At 41.3% G+C, this 17546-nt stretch overlaps 1 protein-coding gene across 2 annotated transcripts in view; it reads right to left on the reverse strand.

Annotated features, from left to right (window-relative positions):
* Positions 1-15691, reverse strand: part of PDE7A (phosphodiesterase 7A) — a 50000-nt gene extending 34309 nt beyond the window's left edge. The window contains exons 1-2 of one of the 2 annotated variants that reach the window (XM_079984651.1): positions 15475-15691; positions 1585-1645 (exon numbers count right to left, since the gene is read on the reverse strand). In XM_079984651.1, the coding sequence (XP_079840777.1) occupies positions 1585-1645; positions 15475-15612 (199 nt within the window). In that variant the 5' untranslated portion in view covers positions 15613-15691. The remainder of the gene's footprint in view (positions 1-1584; positions 1646-15474) is intronic. The other variant, XM_079984652.1, reaches the window with a different exon arrangement.
* Between the last annotated feature and the right edge of the window lie 1855 nt (positions 15692-17546).

Here is a 17546-nt window from a genome sequence, read left to right on the forward strand (position 1 = left end):
GTGTAGCCCCAATAAAATATCATTTAATGATATATAATTCTGTTAATAAAATAACTGGATTTGATGTTAGTCTCTGCCTAAGAAAATCCATAATTTTCCCTTATATCATATAATCTATAATGACTATGGAATGGTTTAATCCCCCCTTTATAATATGATTTATCTCCATAAACTTTAACTTCAAAATTAAAAGATAGTAAATGACTATTAGTGCTAATGATCTGATACTCATTGATATTACATGTATATATTTAATTAATAGTACATAAGGCTACTGAATTTTATCCAAATAGCTCAAAAGAACTCTGTGAAAGAGTATATAATAATCCAAGTAGAAGCTAACTGGTTTACATTGAATGGTAAGGAAAAGCTGACTCCACAAATGTAAACACCAGGAGATCCATGGAAGTATAGGCACCGACAATTACATTCCTTTTAAAAGGAGAATGAGCAGAAACACCAATGGCTGCAGTGCAGCTGAAAACTAGCTATGTCTGATGAAGGTATCCCATATGGAGTCCTGGAAAGAGCAGCTAATTTTCCAAGGCTGGACTGTAAAGCGCAAGGAGTGACAAAGATAAATGCATGGACACAAATGGACATATTATTCTACTTGTGAGAATGATTAAAATGAGAGATGCTCAGAAAGGCTACAATAATATACAGGTAACAAATGTGCAACTTACTGACGGCCATCAATTTCTACTACAGTTAGGAAATTTAACAGTTCAGCAATAGCAACTTCATGATCCAATGATCTCAAAGCTAAAATCCTATTAACAAGTCCCTGCATAAATAAGCCAACGACCTAAGCAAAAATTGTTGCTTTTTTGTTTTGTTTTTTTAAGAGGCACAGAACACTGATTACATATTATGCTGGAATTTTCTCCAACGTTTACTTAATATTTATAGCAAGCAATTTAAATGTTTTTAATTTAAACTCCTCCCACTCATCCATTTCCCATCAGTCACCATTGTGCTATTTCAAGATTGCTATCACATAACAATATTCAGTTTACAGTTTAAGCTGAAACTTTCCTATACAAATATTTGCTTGGATGAGTCATTCAAGTTCAACTTTAAGAAAACAAATTCTTAATCTCATATGTGCCAAGTTTCTGCTACTCTCTTTGTGCATTTGAAATAAGAAACACGGCTACAAGAACTAACCTTTAAAGCAAGCAAAGGTTGTTACTACTCAAATATATCAGCCTTAATACATAAAATGTGCAATATGAATAATGTTGAAATATAATATTTTCTCTAATATTTGCACCCACCCCAACGCCTTCATCGCTTCTCTGTTAAAACTGCATTGCTGGGGAGCCTGTGATCTCCTATTTTGTGATAACCTTTACCTTATGCACTTGTTCAGTGCCCGAATGTGTGAAATTTGTGCTAAACAATATTGAAATACTTAGAGCCAAACAGCAAGCAACAGCAACACAGGTTGTGAAAAGCTGAAGAGGGAGGAATAAAAACCAGAAAGGTTTTAAAATGCAATAGTGTACACCATCTAATAAACAGCAGACAGCCACACGTATATACATACATCTGGGTGTTGAAATAAACAACCACACTTACCTAGCATGCGAATGTACAATGCAGTTTGATCAGAACTGTCATAGGATATTGCCCCACGTCTCTGGAAACAAAAAAACAGAAAAATAATTATTTCTGAAATTAGGCTTTGGATGGTTTACCTCCATTAATCATGTTGAAAGGAGTGGGTCAGCAGACTGCACAATCCCACCTCCACCCCCACACACCTTAACCATGGTTAGAGGCTTATTTGCTCCATCTGTCTTTCTTTAAGAATGTTTTTAGACTGCTGGTTCTTGAGACTTATGCTTATTTATGCTTCTGGATTCTTATGTTTTTAACCACTGATATGTTTCTAGAATGTAACCACATAGTTGTTATGCTCTAAAAGATGTGAGATAGTGATAGTGAGATATTTATATCTTATTCACTATTTGCTTTATCAGAGCAACTGATGAAGATGGAAGACCAAATATTTTGCTATAAGAATTTAAAATTGGTTATAGTCACTTTAATAAATATATGGTTTCAGTGATTAGCAGCACGCTACCAGGATCCCAAACAAATCTATCTGAAGTGCTGTTTGATGCTTTCATTACTATCTGTATAACTACAGTTGTACCTTGGTTCTCGAACGACTTGCAGCTTGAACGTTTTGACACCCGAACGCCGCAAACCCAGAAGTGAGTGTTCCAGTTTGCGAACATTATTTGGAACCTGAACATCTGACGTACCTTACACAGCTTCCAACTGAGTGCAGTAAGCTCCTGCAGCCAATCAGAAGCTGCGCCTTGGTTTTCAAACATTTTCGGAAGTTGAACAGATTTCCAGAATGGATTCCGTTCAATTACTAAGGTATGACTGTACTGGTATTAAAATAAATTGAGGTTTAGCCTGCTTTGGACAGAGTCCACTCTCTCTGATCAAGTTTGATCAAGTTTGCAGTATGGCAGTAGTTCCAGATTGGTAATCCGCGGACCCCAGGAGGTCCGTGGCACCATTCACCTGAAGAAAACTATCAAAATTTTCAAAAGTAAGGGGTGGGTCCATGGCTTGGCTTTTTAAAAACAGGGGGTCTGCAGTACTTAGCTAATTGGGAACCACTGTAGAACAGTGGTACCTCGGGTTACAAACTTAATTCGTTCTGGAGGTCCGTTCTTAACCTGAGGAATGCTTTTGCTAATGGGGCCTCCTGCTGCCGTCGCGCCACTGCCATGCAATTTCTGTTCTCATCCTGGGGCAAAGTTCTCAACCCAAGGTACTACTTCCGGGTTAGCTGAATTTGTAACCTGAGGTGTCTGTAACCCGAGGTACCACTGTATAGGGTTACTTTTGACTGGCACTGTTTGCAGAGGTTCCAGTGGCAGTGCTAATTAGGAGTGCTTTTTACCAGAGCTAGTCAGTTATCCACGCTAGATACTTGAAGCATACTTCTCCCAACATACCTCCCATCTATAAGACACTAACATGGTTACCCATACACTTGTTAGTCAATTACAGTTAATGTCAGCACTGATGTAGCTGTTAACCAAGGCTACAGCAAGAGGGAGAGGTCAGTGTTCTATTGTGCAAGTTCACACAGTGCTGAAACCCAATCTTTACAACCTCTGTCCTTCTGAACTGCTTTGAACTATTTTGTATGGGAAAGTAGAATATAAGTAATAATAATCCCTTAATTATGGTTAATGGTTGAAGAAAATTAAAGTCTACATCACCCAAAGAGACCTTTAAACACCAGGAATGTAATCCTACTACAGTTATTCATGTAGTGAATGCAAGACATTAATTTGCATTTTACATGCATAGAATTAGCTGAATGACAATCATCATCCATTCTCACCTGTTCTCTTGGTAACCATTTTCTACATATAAAGAATAAGTATTCCTTTTAGTCATTTTTTTCCAGTGAGCTTATATAAAAAGAATGCTGGCATGACAGAACTAAACCTTGTGTCTAGATTTTAATTAAAGGTTTACTTTAAAGCCTTTCTTTAAAAACCGGAGTGCTATGTACATTCAAGTCTCCTACTGCTAGCTATGGAAGAGTGACCTCCAAATGTGTATAGGAAGCTTTCTTCCTCACAAGCCCACAATAGTGAAGTCTATCCGGCATATACAGGATGGGCTCACGACTAAAAGCGATGAAACACTGTGAACCATTGTATAAAGAGGTTGCTAATTAGTAGAGCACTATTAACCTGCTCTATACGCAAAATGCTTATCACTGTAATATGTCACTAAACTGTGCCAATTTAAAGTGCTTGTGATTACCATTATAGCCCTTACCTAAAGCAGGTTACCTAAAGGACCTCCTGGATTTGAATCTGCCTGTACCTGAACACCTGCGTCTAAATTCCCATTGTGGTGCTGAAGTAGGCATATGTACCAGAGCTTTCCAGCAATGATGACACAAATATGGAATCAAACTCCATGTGATAGGAAAGTCCCATTCTTAACTAAGAACCAATCATAAACAAGCATCTTTAAAATATACTGTACAGTGGTACCTCGGGTTAAGAACTTAATTCGTTCTGGAGGTCTGTTCTTAACCTGAAACTGTTCTTAACTTGAAGCACCACTTTAGCTAATGGGGCCTGCCTGCTGCCGCTGCGCCGCCACTGCACGATTTCTGTTCTCATCCTGAAGCAAAGTTCTTAACCCGAGATAATATTTCTGGGTTAGCGGAATCTGTAACCTGAAGCATATGTAACCCAAGGTACCACTGTACTAGTAACCTGACATTTCTCTAAGCCAACTGCTTTCTATTCTCTCTCTTTCCCTTGGCTCCTGCTTCCTTCTCCACATTCCTTGGGACCATTGTACATCGCTGTGGCTACAGCTACATCTCTTTAACTGTTTTCCGTATTTCCCCACCCCACCCCGCAATTTGGCTTAAGTCCATCTCTTTGACTATATTAGTAAGATGCTGGCCAAGTTCGCCAAGATTTGTGTCCCAGTTTCCCAAAACTTAAACTGTGACATAGTTGTTTTTCTAGATCTGAAGAAGCCAACCTAGAGTCCTCTAGATGTTGCTGAAGTACAACTCCAACTATTCCCGACTATTGGCCTTGCTGGCTGAGACTGATGGGACATGGAATCCAACAACATCTAAAGAGCGCTAGGTTGGCTAGCCTGGACAGCAACACTACTGTCTTTGCTCACTTCTGTGTGTCTGCATTAATTCTTGAAAGTTATTTTTCCATGCGTGTTTGGTCCCAAGTCCTCTTCACTCCTTTCGCTTAGTGTGAGGTATGTTGGTTGCTAAGGCAAGTAAACAGGAGAATAATAAGATGGGGACTGGTATAATTTTATCAAAAGAGAGACTTCTCAAACACGGAAAAAGTAATACACACAGGTCTTGCTATCCAAAAACGAGCCAAAAATTTCCATTGAATCCTATGGGGAATTTTGACCCCAGGTTAATGAAAAACCCTGAGGAAACTACTAATTACTAAGGAAGGTATCCACATGTCAATCAAACAGGGGATACAGGCAGCACCCATCAGTGTGGTGGGGTACTTGCTGCTGCAAGCCCGAACACTTCCAAAATGATGTTCTCTGAGCAATAGTCTCATTCATAAGGGTGGAAACAGCACAGAGAAACTGAAGGAAACAACTAAAACAAAAAATAAAAAAGTAAATACTAGAAAGAAAAGTAAACAGAAGTGAAAGAAGGGGAGAGGCCCAGCTCATGCTCTAAGGAGAAATGAACAAGTGAAAATTCAGCAGGATGCACATGGCTATGGCAGTCTAAGCAAAAGTCACACCCCTTGGTCATGCACATGGAGCAAGACTCAAGAGGGCAGGCTTCTCACCACAATACTTGCCTTGCTCTAGAAAGTTCCTAAAGTAGCTCTGTGCAGATTCAGAAAGCCCAAGTGGGACTAAATTAAGTCCACTGATTTTAATGGATGTCCACTGATTTTAATAGATGATCGCCCATTAATTAATGGATATACAGCCAACCCCACTTTAAGTGGGGTTATGTTCCGAGGCACCATACACATCAGTGAAATTGCATATATTTGAAAGACCATTGAAAAAGCCAGCAAACACCCCATTCTGTCCTGCCATGCCCCTTTTTGTGACATTTTTGGGTTACTTCCAAGTTCTGTGCAATGTGTGTATATGTGGTCGCACACATATTGAATGTGTGTAAATTGGGAGTTGCCTATATAAATGAAACATGCCAACTTATTACCTACCAAATGTTACCTTGGAAATCATGGCACTTCAACTTTTGTCACAACTTTTTCCTTTTGCAAATCATCACAAGCATCATTATATTCTCTCTCTACCACTCCCAATATAGATATAGATAAACAGGATATAGATACACACACACACACACACACACACACACACACACAACACTATTCAGAATATGAATTATGACTTAGTTTCTGTTAACATACTACTTCATCACGCTTAAGGACACATAAACCCTAACTCGCTTATCCTAAATATCAGATATCATAGGGGTATCCTAGTAGGGATTTCTCTATAATATGAAATTTGTTGAATGACAGGGAACAAATATCAATCACTACATTTTCCACACGAAAACCAAAACCATGCAACCACGAAAGTAATATGTACAAATATTAATACAGTATAAGATTCAAGAATTTAAGAGGACATCCACCTTCTTAATATACAGTGGTACCTTAGGATGTGAACGGGATACTTTCCGGAGCCCCGTTCACATCCCGAATGGAACGCAAGATGCGACGGCGCGTCTGCACGTTTCGCCGCTTCCACACATGCACGTGACGTCATTTTGGGCGTCTGCACATGCGGCGAAACCCGGAAGTAACGCAACTCGAAGCACATTCAACTCAAGGTATGACTGTAATGCAAAGCATGGCCAAGAGTCAGGAATGGTAACTAGACAATTAGGCAACTTTGAGACCCAGGTTATGTGAAAAGAAGAGTATAATAATAATAATAAGAGGCCCACAGATTACTCAACACTAGCTTAGAAAATACAGACATAATTATTTGCAATACTGGGCATTTTTTTTTAACACCGGAATTTGATTACAAGCAACTTATATCTAGTCTTTAATTTGTTTAAACTAAATTGCTTCAAACAAAGTGCTATCTGCACTAGTGCAAAATGAAAGCACAAATGTTCCAGCTTCCACTGTTTTTATTAAATACCTGAAGGAGTGTCTCCACCCCCATCATTCAGCCCAGACACTGAGGTCCAGCACCGAGGTCCTTCTGGCAGTTCCCTCACTGCGAGAAGTGAGATTACAGGGAACCAGGCAGAGGGCCTTCTCGGTCGTGGCGCCTGTCCTGTGGAACGCCCTCCCATCAGATGTCAAGGGATGTCAAGGAAATAAACAACTATCCGACTTTTAGAAACATCTGAAGGCAGCCCTGTTTAGGGAAGTTTTTAATGTTTGAAGTTTTATTCAGTTGTTGTTGTTGTTGTTGTTGTTGTTGTTGTTGTTGTTGTTGTTGTTACAATATCCTACTACTTCAGAAAACAAGAAGAATCTTACTACTCAAGTGGTACATCCATTCACAATGGGAAGAGTCACCAAATTTTCCTGTCTGCACCCCACCCACACAACAAGATCCTGCAGATCGAAGAACTTCAAGAGCAGAGGTGGGGGGAGGAGATTAGCAACACAAACACACAAACACAAAATCTCTCTGATCCATGCTCAGCAGGATCTTTGGATGCAAGCTGTTATTTATGGTGTAATTTTTTATATTATTATTAAAAGAATTTTAGGTTAGATTAGAATATCATATTTTAATTCTATTCTAATGCCATATAATTTTAAAGGCTACATGCTGTTTTTATACATTAACAGGAATTATCCACTAAGTTTCCTTTTAAACGAATGTAAGAGATGCCTGTAAAAGCCAACTAAAAAATTTGCTTTAAAAATTCATGTTTTGAAAGGCAGCACAAATTCCAATCCTATCAAAGTACAGTACTGGTTCATTAAGAAGTTATCTCTAATGAGAGAAATAATGCTCTGTAATTGTTATAATATTTCCCAGAAGTCTAGTGTTCTAATGAATACACCATGTCACTACCTCAAAAAATTACATATCGTCTAAAATGAAAATGGCTTTCACAGGCAATATCTACAAGAGGTACAACTGCCTACTGAGGTGTGCATCTACAGAACTTTGTGAGGGACTCTTAAGGAGATAATTGATACTGGATAATTAATGGCAAAGGAGGGGGTGTTGGTTCTATTAAGAATATCAGAGGATATTGATGGAAAGCTTACAGGCATGTGATTGGTTGGGATCAACAAGAGACATGTGATCTTCCTATTGATTGCTGCAAGTTTTACTCTTGCTGCAGGGTACGGGGGAGATAGAGAAAGTAACCTCTCTTTATGAGTGTATCAAACATAGAAAAAAGTTCCTCCATCTTTGCTTGGATGGAGGCAACTGTCAATGGAGAAATAACTTTCCCAATCCTCATTTGCGTTCCCACTGTTACAACACTTTACTCTGACCAACTGGAAAATGTTTCTTAAGAATCCTGCTAATCTAATCTCCTACCACTAAGATAATAAAAATATCGGAATCAGTATCTTATCAGGAAGCAGGCTGTGGGTGTAGTATGTAACCTGATTTGGGCAACAACAGTATTGTAACACGTCTGAAAAAATTATGGGTTCCTAGTTATTCAAGCAGCTAAATGTTTATGCTAAGAACTGAAATACTTTCTCAGAAGAAATGTGTAAAAATATAAATAACCATTTATAGGTTATCAAGGAAGCCAATAAAGACTACTTCAAGTTAATATTTTTGTACCCATTGTTTATCAATGCTGTTATATGGCCAGAATACAAACTGAGCTGATCACCTAAATGTGGAGTCAAACTGTTTTTTTTCAAACCATCAACAATATTTTTGAAGCACGCTAAACATTAAATAATAATATAATTTTCAGTAATATTACCCATTTCTGGAGGCCCAGGTAGCCTCTATGGCTAGAAGTGCCTTTTACAAGTTGTTACAGTACAACAATTTCAAAGATCCCTGAACTAGGAGAGCCTGACCACAGCAGTTCAGCACTGGGGACTCAAGACTGCGTTAATATAATGCACTCTCTGTAGATCGTCTCTTGCACTTGACATGGAAACTCTAGTTAGTGCAGAACACTGCTGCAATAGTGCTGGCACAGTAAGTCAGCATACAGCACCTCTACTCAGGGATCTAGTTTGCCAGAAGCGGCTTAGTCATGCTGGCCACATGACCCGGAAGCTGTACACTGGCTCCCTCGGCCAATAAAGCAAGATGAGCACCGCAACCCCAGAGTCAGGAACTAATGGTCAGGGGTCCCTTTACCTTTATCCAGACACATAATTGTTGACACATTTTAATCTTTTTCACTGCTGACAATAAAAAAATAATAATTTTAATATTTCTTGTAAACTGCTTAGAGATTTTACCAAGATCAAGCAGTATATAAATTTTGTAAAATAAATAAACCAAAATGTTTACAGTGTGCTTACAGTTCACAGGACACCCTCCATACTGGCAGCAGCTATGTTCAGAAAATGGCGGGTTCCTGACTTCCTGATAGAAGTGTTGATGATTTTGGAAACTAATCAGCAATAACTACCAAAGGGCTGTGTGTATAAGTTAAGTATTGTGCACAGGGCAGCAGTAAAATTGTGCAACCCAGGAAGAACAGACTATTCTAGTCAATTAGTTGCAATTCACTAGCAGCTCAGTATCAGAATTCCATTTATTATTTGCAAAGACTGTATCAAAAATTTAGTGACATTTGGAATGCCTCATTACAGTGGTACCTCCGGTTGCAAACGGGATCTGTTCCAGAGGTCCGGTCGGATTCCAAGGTTTCCACTGCGCATGCGCGTGTGGCAAAACCGATCAAATACTTCCAGGTTTGCCGCTTTTGCATCCTGAAGTTTACGTAACCAGAGGGTTACCTAACCAGAGGTACTACTGTACGTGTATAGAGCAAGGTATTTTGGGAGCAGTTTTCAAAAGTGTTGTGGAAACAGGTTGCATGTTTGAAGCAAATGGGAGGAGCTACAGCTGAGACCAACCTTTCTTCAGCTTTCATTCTTTGAAGATCAAAAATGTAGAGCCATACAAACTTCTCTCCCTTCCATCTTCCTTGTTTCCACACAAATTCCATCCTACGTTCCCTACATTAACCATGATGTAAGGTTACATTTACCCTAATGTTAACCATAATTAGCTCTAGCTCAATTGTGGGGAACCTCTGGCACATGGGTGTAATTAGGCCTGCCGGGCTCTTTTGGGCAAACCACATCCACCTTTCCTGGGGCCAGGATGGAAGATGAAATGTTCATGGGAGAACAAACAGTGTGCAAGTCTATGAGGTAGCTACTAAAATTTTCAGAAAAATACTACTACTGCACAAGACAAACATCATTTGATACAGCCTACTCTCATCAACTTCATTCTAAATTCTAATCAAGAATTTAGAAAAACTAATCACTTATCAGCTTCCACATACAGTGGTGCCTCGCAAGACGAAAAGAATCCGTTCTGCGAGTCTCTTCGTCTTGCAGTTTTTTCGTCTTGCGAAGCAACCCTATTAGCGGCTTAGCAGATTAGCGCTATTAGCGGCTTAGCGGCTATTAGCAGCTTAGCGGCTTAGAAAAAGGGGGGGAGCGAAAAAAATCGCAAGACTCGCAAGACGTTTTCGTCTTGCGAAGCAAGCCCATAGAGAAATTCGTCTTGCGAAGCGCCTCGAAAAACGGAAAACCCTTTCGTCTAGCGGGTTTTTCGTCTTGCGAGGCATTCGTCTTGCAGGGCACCACTGTACAAGATTCATTCCCTCTCTAAATACCCCAAGCTTGATTAAGAATATGCAATTTAAAAGCTTGCACTCTTTCTAAAACTAGGTGGTCTAATGTTTCACTAACACAAAATCAGACTATGAAGCCAGATCAAACGAAGAGGCTGAAGGTTATGTCTGCTTATTTTCTCTACTATCTGACTTTAGAATGCTCCTCAACATTAAGAATATACAAAATATTTCAACACTAATCCACTGCTAACTTAAACACACTAATTAACCCACTGTCTCCTTATTGTTGTCTTTAACAAAACACCACCACCAAACCTGCCACAATTTATCATTCAAGAAAAAGCCTGCCAAAATTATTGGTTAGTCTCAAATACAGTGGTTCAGTATGAAACTGTAGTACAATTCATCTTGAAAATTTAGTAAGCATGTTTATCTACTGAAGCCTCAACTTCAGACTCTCTAGTTATCACTGCAAAAATAAATTATTAAAGCAGCATAGTGGTGCTGATCGGTCACAAAACTTCTCACACACAGAACAAGATTACCCACAGGCATAATGTTAACAGCCCAAAGTACAAACTTAAATGGCTGCAAATGTTCCCTGCATCAGAACTTCAAAATGGCCAGGGTGGAAAAATACTGTTGTATAAAATTTAGGGGAGAAAAAACAACAACCCCAAATCTGCAAAGCTTCAGTGCAGAAGGAAGTTTAAGCTTCTATAACATTTGACAGCTACTTTTATCCATTACCAAGGAACATGTGAAAGCACAGGTTACTTCTGAAACACAGAAGGAAAGGAACCCAAAGATGTCATTATCCCTATAAAACAGAAACAGTCAAGACGTGCAGATTAGCTGACAATAGAACACAACAGTACAGTCAAGGAACCGAGATATTATCAAAGTTATTTCAACTGATCCAATCTCATTGCCTGCTTGAGTTCAAAGAAATCCATCTACCCTGTGTTTGCATATTGCCTATCAAAGGAACTGTGACTTTAAAAACAGAGTGATTGTGGGGAAAGCTCTGCCTTTTTTGTTTGCTAATATTACCATACTTTTCCGTGCATAAGACTAGGGTTTTTTTACTTTAAAATAGTGTTAAAGGGGGGTTGTCTTATACACAGGGGCAATCTCCCCCTATTTTCTTAATTTCGAGTCCCCAAAAATAGGGGGTGCCTTATATACGGGGGGGGGGGTGTTATACACGGAAAAATACGGTATTTCACTTTTGTTTTGATACAGCTGTGAGGGGGCTGAAAGTGCTCTTGAAGAAGATTCTAACCACACTAGCACAATGTGTCTAAAAGTATGCTCTCTTTTAAAGATAAGACCTTGCCCTGCTACACCATTCAAGACCAGCATATGTACAATAAACACAATACTAGAACTATTTATGAACCCTCCTGAATATTGCACGTTGTTTAAACCTGATTGGTTACTAGAACTGATTTGTCAATTGTAAAACAAGTTACAAAAGGTTCATCAGAATCTATTGGTACGTTCTTCTGTTTTGGGTAGCATAAATGGAAAAAGATTCTGAATGCAATACTTTTTTATCTCTATTTCAGGCTCTCAAACTGGCTGTTTATGGAGAACACTTCTTGTGATGCAAATGACAAACTCTACAGTCTTTAAAGTTTAAGGTCTAAACTGAGAAGGGGACTTCATAACAATTAAAATTATGTGGCAAAGAGGTTTGCCTGACCTGTAAAATAAAAGATCTCACCCACCTCCTTCAGTGAAGTTATTCAGGGGAATTCTAAATCAGCATTTCAGGTTAAGGTTTTCACTGGTAATAACAAGGCATTCGATTCACACTACAATAGTTAAAACTGTTAAACAAAAGACATTTGAAGGACTTTTGCTTTTATGTAATAGATACCTGGACCGAGGCAGAAATAACGTTTAGTACACAGAAAATTGACTAACATGTAACAAAGTTAGCTGATGTCAGCCAACTTACTTGTGTTAAATACTATACTCCAAAGCTAAACAGACATATATATACACACACACACACACATATATATATGTATGTATATATATATATATATGTATGTATATATATATATATATATATATATATATTAAAAGCTAATAGGGATAGCAGCTTCAGCTAAAAACATCAGAGTCAAGCAATACTATGATCCTCAGGCCTAAACTTCAAAGTAAGTTTCACTAACCTTCAGAAAAAATGTGTATACAGGCATACCTCATTTTATTGTGCTCAGATATTGCTCTGTGCTAAGATGTGGGTGAAGCTGCAGGCAGCCTGGCCACTCTCAGGGGAAGAAAACACACACACACACACACACACACACGCATGCATGCACACACACATACACCCCGCTGCCCCTCTTCTGGCCACTGGCAGGAGCAAAACTAGGCTTTATTTCACCTTGGTCAAAGACCCAGTTTGTCACACACACCCCGCATGCATTTGCATACACACAGACACAGAGGCTGGAAGCTTAAATGGTGCCCCCTCCAGAGGCACAAAAACTGGCTAGCCCCTCCCCCCCCTACAGCTCTGCCACAGGAGCAGAGCTGGCTAGGGCTGGAACCAAGTTTTCCCTTCCCACCCCTGCAGCCAGGAGGGCCTGGCTTAACAGACTACAGTATAGCTTAAAATAACTTTTATACACAGGGAGAAACACAAAATAATAGTGATCCACTTTATTGCAATGTTTGCTTTATTGTGGTGGTCTGGAACTGAACCTGCAATATCTCTGAGATATGCCTGTACATGCAAACATGTTCAAAGCGTAAAAGCATGTAGGGCTAATGTAATGTACTAGTGCCAACACCCCCCCCCCCCCACAATCCAGACAAGGAGATCCATGAGCATATCACTTCCTGTGGCAGGAACTACAGGTATTTAATTTAATTTTTCCTGAATTCTTACGTGAACCCTTTTTAGGAGTAAAACACAGCATATGAATTATTTTAGACTAGAGCTAGAACAGGACATTTTCATATTGTCATTGAAGCACTAACACCACACTATTTGCAGATGTTGCAACCGAGGCTAATACCTCTGAATATCTACCTGCATCCTGTTGTGGGGGGGATTAGCAAAGAAAAATGGCAGACAGGAAAAGAAGTAACCACCTTCTTCCCACAGTTTCACCGTTCAACCTTAAAGCTAATTTTCTTTACAAAGACCCCAGTTAACAGTTAAGCGTTAATGCATAACATGTAGTTCCCAATAAAAGAATCTTCACCAAACAAAATCTGTACTTCTTCTGAATAACTAGATGATGCATACTTTTCATTCTACTCTTAATGCAATGTTCATAAAAGTACAGTGGTACCTCGGGTTACATACGCTTCAGGTTACATACGCTTCAGGTTACAGACTCGCTAACCCAGAAATAGTATCTCGGGTTAAGAACTTTGCTTCAGGATGAGAACAGAAATCGTGCAGCGGCGGCACAGCGGCAGCAGGAGGCCCCATTAGCTAAAGTGGTGCTTCAGGTTAAGAACAGTTTCAGGTTAAGAACAGACCTCTGGAACGAATTAAGTTCTTAATCCAAGGTACCACTGTATTCCTATATGCTAGCACTTAAAACATTGGGCCAACTATGTATGTTCTCTCTATTAAAATGAATATTCCCTAACAAACATATTCTATAACAAACTCTGAGGTGCTATTATTATGCACCAGAGGAATAAGCAAATATTAGATGATTTCCTCTTCTCTTAATAAGAGATTTAAACACATATGTCAAAGATAGGACAAAATTCCATGACCTTTTAAATGTGTTTGTTTTTGTTATTATGCATTTTGTGTGATCCTTGGATGAAGGGTGGTATACAATCAATCAATCAGTCAATCGATTGATTGATTGATTTCCGCCAGTAGATACCCAACAGTTCAATCTTATACATATCACCTCAGCATGAGTTCAATGGGGCCTATTTCCAGGGTAGTGGGTATAAAACTGAAGCCTAAATAAGTTTAGAAAATACTCAGTTTAGACCTCAATCGTGTACCCACCTCTTTGAAGTAAGCCCCACTGTACTGTTTATAACCACAGACCTTTGTAGCTGTTGTACAATATTCTATTGCAGTATATAGTTTTACAAATAAAGAAATAAAACTTGATTACTTCTGAGTAAACTTACATGGGATTATGCTATTTGAGAATACTCACAAATCAGACAATAAAACAAGTACATTATATCTTATTCTGGGCATCTGCTTTAAAGTTCAGAGATTTGTTATCATTTGAAGGGAAATCTCAGCAGACTGCATCGGGGCAACAACAGATTGGCAAATGAATTCTGAAAACATTTGAAGAGAAGAGAGCCAAAAATGGCAACAAGATCTATTTTTCCACACTCCACCGCCTACCTACATTTATTATGGATAAATTTGTTACTGTTATAATCACAATGGGATACAACAATGTGAACTGCACAGACAACATGGGGGTTTTTTTAGAAACCACTGCCAATCTAGGACAGTTCTATCTAAAAGCTTTCAGTGGTTGATAAAGGAAGAACATTATATACATTAGTCCATATGGTGTTAGGGAAGGAATCCAATATTTCACAAAACATTTAAGAGACTGGGCGCAATCCTGTCAAATGTAAACAACTAATTCTCCCTCTAAAACTTTGACTGAATCACACCCTGTGTAAGTTTTATAACTACTCCGACATGAAGGGTAAAAAAAAGTCTTTAAAAGATGTCACTACAGCTGTCTTGCAAAATAAAAATGCAAGTGTATTGGCAATAGCCAGCTGGTAGCTCCCCCTCCAGATTCTCAGCAGTATTATTTAGCCCAGGAACATTAAATAGAAGACAACCATAAAAGCAGAAGCTACCCTAGCTTTCCTTGAAGAAACGTGTCGACAAAAGCAGGACAATATAAATGTACAGTGAAGCACCTCAAAGGCACCGCTATGTACTCTGGAGTGCATTTCTACCCAGCATTACAAATGACAAAACTTGACCGACAAGAGAGCAAAGAGCGTATTCCGCAGAGGCAAGCGCCTCTTCGGCACATTTGCTTCTGATCTCGTGTGTTTTGCAAACTCCCCAATTCCACGGACTCCTCCACCAACCCCAGCACCCCATTTCTGCAGGGGAAGGAGAAGCGCGAGGGGGGAGGGTTTCGAGGCCGCCTCACCTGAGAGAGCTGCCTGGGGTTGGGGCAGCCGAAGAGCGCGGAGCTGGAGCTGAAGCTGATGGCTCCTCTGCGGCTGAGGACATGCTGCGGGACCGGCCTGTCCAGAGGCAGCACCGGCAGCTGGTAACATACTTCCATTGAAACGGAGGCGCCGCCGCCGCCGCTTCGTCTTCTGGAGCGCCCACAAAAGCCAGGCCAGGCTCCCGGAGCGAAGCGAGGCCAGGCCCGCCGCCCTCACCTGCCCCACGCGCCGGGAACGGGTCGGTCAAAGGAGAAGCGGCGCTGAAGGGGCTTTCCCCGCGCCCCGGCCCACCCCGCTCCGCGCCCGCCGACGCAGCCCTAGGGAAGGCTGAGAGGGAAGCAAGTGCCGAGGAGGAATGAGAAGGACGAGGAGAAGAAGCAGCCACGGCGGCGGCGGCAAGTCCCGTCTCGAGTCCCCCGGTCAGCTCCGCAGCCGGGACGACCGCGTGCCGCCGCTCATGGGTGCCGGCGAGCGGGCCCGGGTGGCTGCGGCGACGGCGGCGGGCTGATTTGGGTGAGACACAACTCGGCTGCGGCAGCGCCGCTATTGTCCGGCACGAGGCGCGGCCCCGCGCGAGGGGAGGGGCCAGGTAGTGGCGGTTGGTGATGCCGCAGCTGTGGTGGAGGCGACGGAAGCGTCAGCGGGCGGGAGGGGGGGGAGAGCAGCTGCGCGTGCAGGAGCGAGAGGCCGCCTTTGCCTCTCCCGCGCCCGCAGCCAGGCGCAAGCCCCAAGCGAAGGCGAGCGCACGCGCCCAGGGAAGCACCAGCCAGGGCGGGCGGGCGGCCGGGCGGGCGGGCAGGCTGTGTGTCGGCGCGCCTATGCGCAGCAGGGACGCCGACGGAGCTTGTGCGTCGTGACGTCATTCCTCCTGCCTGGCTTACCCCCCCCCCCCCGTTGCTTTTGCTAAGGGAGAGTAAAGGGAGGGCGGGTGCTTTCTTCACAATCGTTTCTGTTTCCCTGCTCAGTATATAGGATCTTCTTTTTCTTTCCCTAGAGGCCCCTTATATCTCTTCAGCTTTGATCTTCTTCGTTCTCCAGCACCTCGCGAGGAGAAAATCTCTACTGATGTTCTGGCTGAATGCAGACTTGATGGCCGCAACATCCAACCGACTTTTCCTCCCCCTCCTCGCCCCTGTTTTAATTATCTTACCTACAGAATCTCACATAAATTGAGTTACATTTTGAAGGGATTCATGTGGCACTCGGCTCTTTTGTTTGCTGCTGCTACTGGTGCAGCAGCAGCTGCAGCACTCAAAACCACACTTCTCAGGCTCAGCCCACCCTAGGCAACCTCTGCCTCGCTTTGCAATGTGGCTCCAGCTCCACTTGCCTTCTTTCCTCTACCCTCAACCCATCCTACGACTGCCTTGTCAATTTCTAGCCTGTTCTCTGTGAGATGGCAGGAGATGAAGGACTCAAGGTGACATGATAAGAGTCATTGTTGACAATTGCTCACTTTCATTGCACTCTCGCCTTTGTTTGCATGTTTTTGTAGTGCTTCAATTACCTACAAAACCTGTTCGCCCAAAAAGGATTAGCATGAGAAAAGAATTGTGTTGTAAGCTATGGAAAACAATGGCTCTTATCATACTGCTTCACCTCTCAAAAATGATAGGTTGCAGGGTATGTGTGAAGAAAGCACATGAAACCACAGCCTTGCTGAAGCTAAGCAGGGCTGGGTCTAGTCTGGGACTGTCTTGAGAACCACATGAATGCCACCATGGGTTCCATGAAAGAAGAAAATCTGGATATAAAAATAAGTAAATAATTAGTCTTCTATACAGCTTTGTATAGTACAATGTAAGTCTTCTGGGAAGAAACTCCACTCCTGGCGTGCTGTTGGCCCTTAATCACTGGTACACTTCAGACATCCCTAATACCCAAGAACTCACTCATTTCCCCCAGTTCTAGTTACATGTAGGTAGCGGTGTTGGTCTGCTGTAGTCAAAACAAAACAAAAAAAAATCCTTCCAGTAGCACCTTAGAGACCAACTAAGTTTGTTATTGGTATGAGCTTTCGTGTGCGTGCACACTTCTTCAGATATCCCAG

The sequence above is a fragment of the Podarcis cretensis genome, assembly GCF_951804945.1.
Source record: "Podarcis cretensis genome assembly, chromosome: 7".
In the NCBI taxonomy this organism is placed as follows: domain Eukaryota; kingdom Metazoa; phylum Chordata; class Lepidosauria; order Squamata; family Lacertidae; genus Podarcis; species Podarcis cretensis.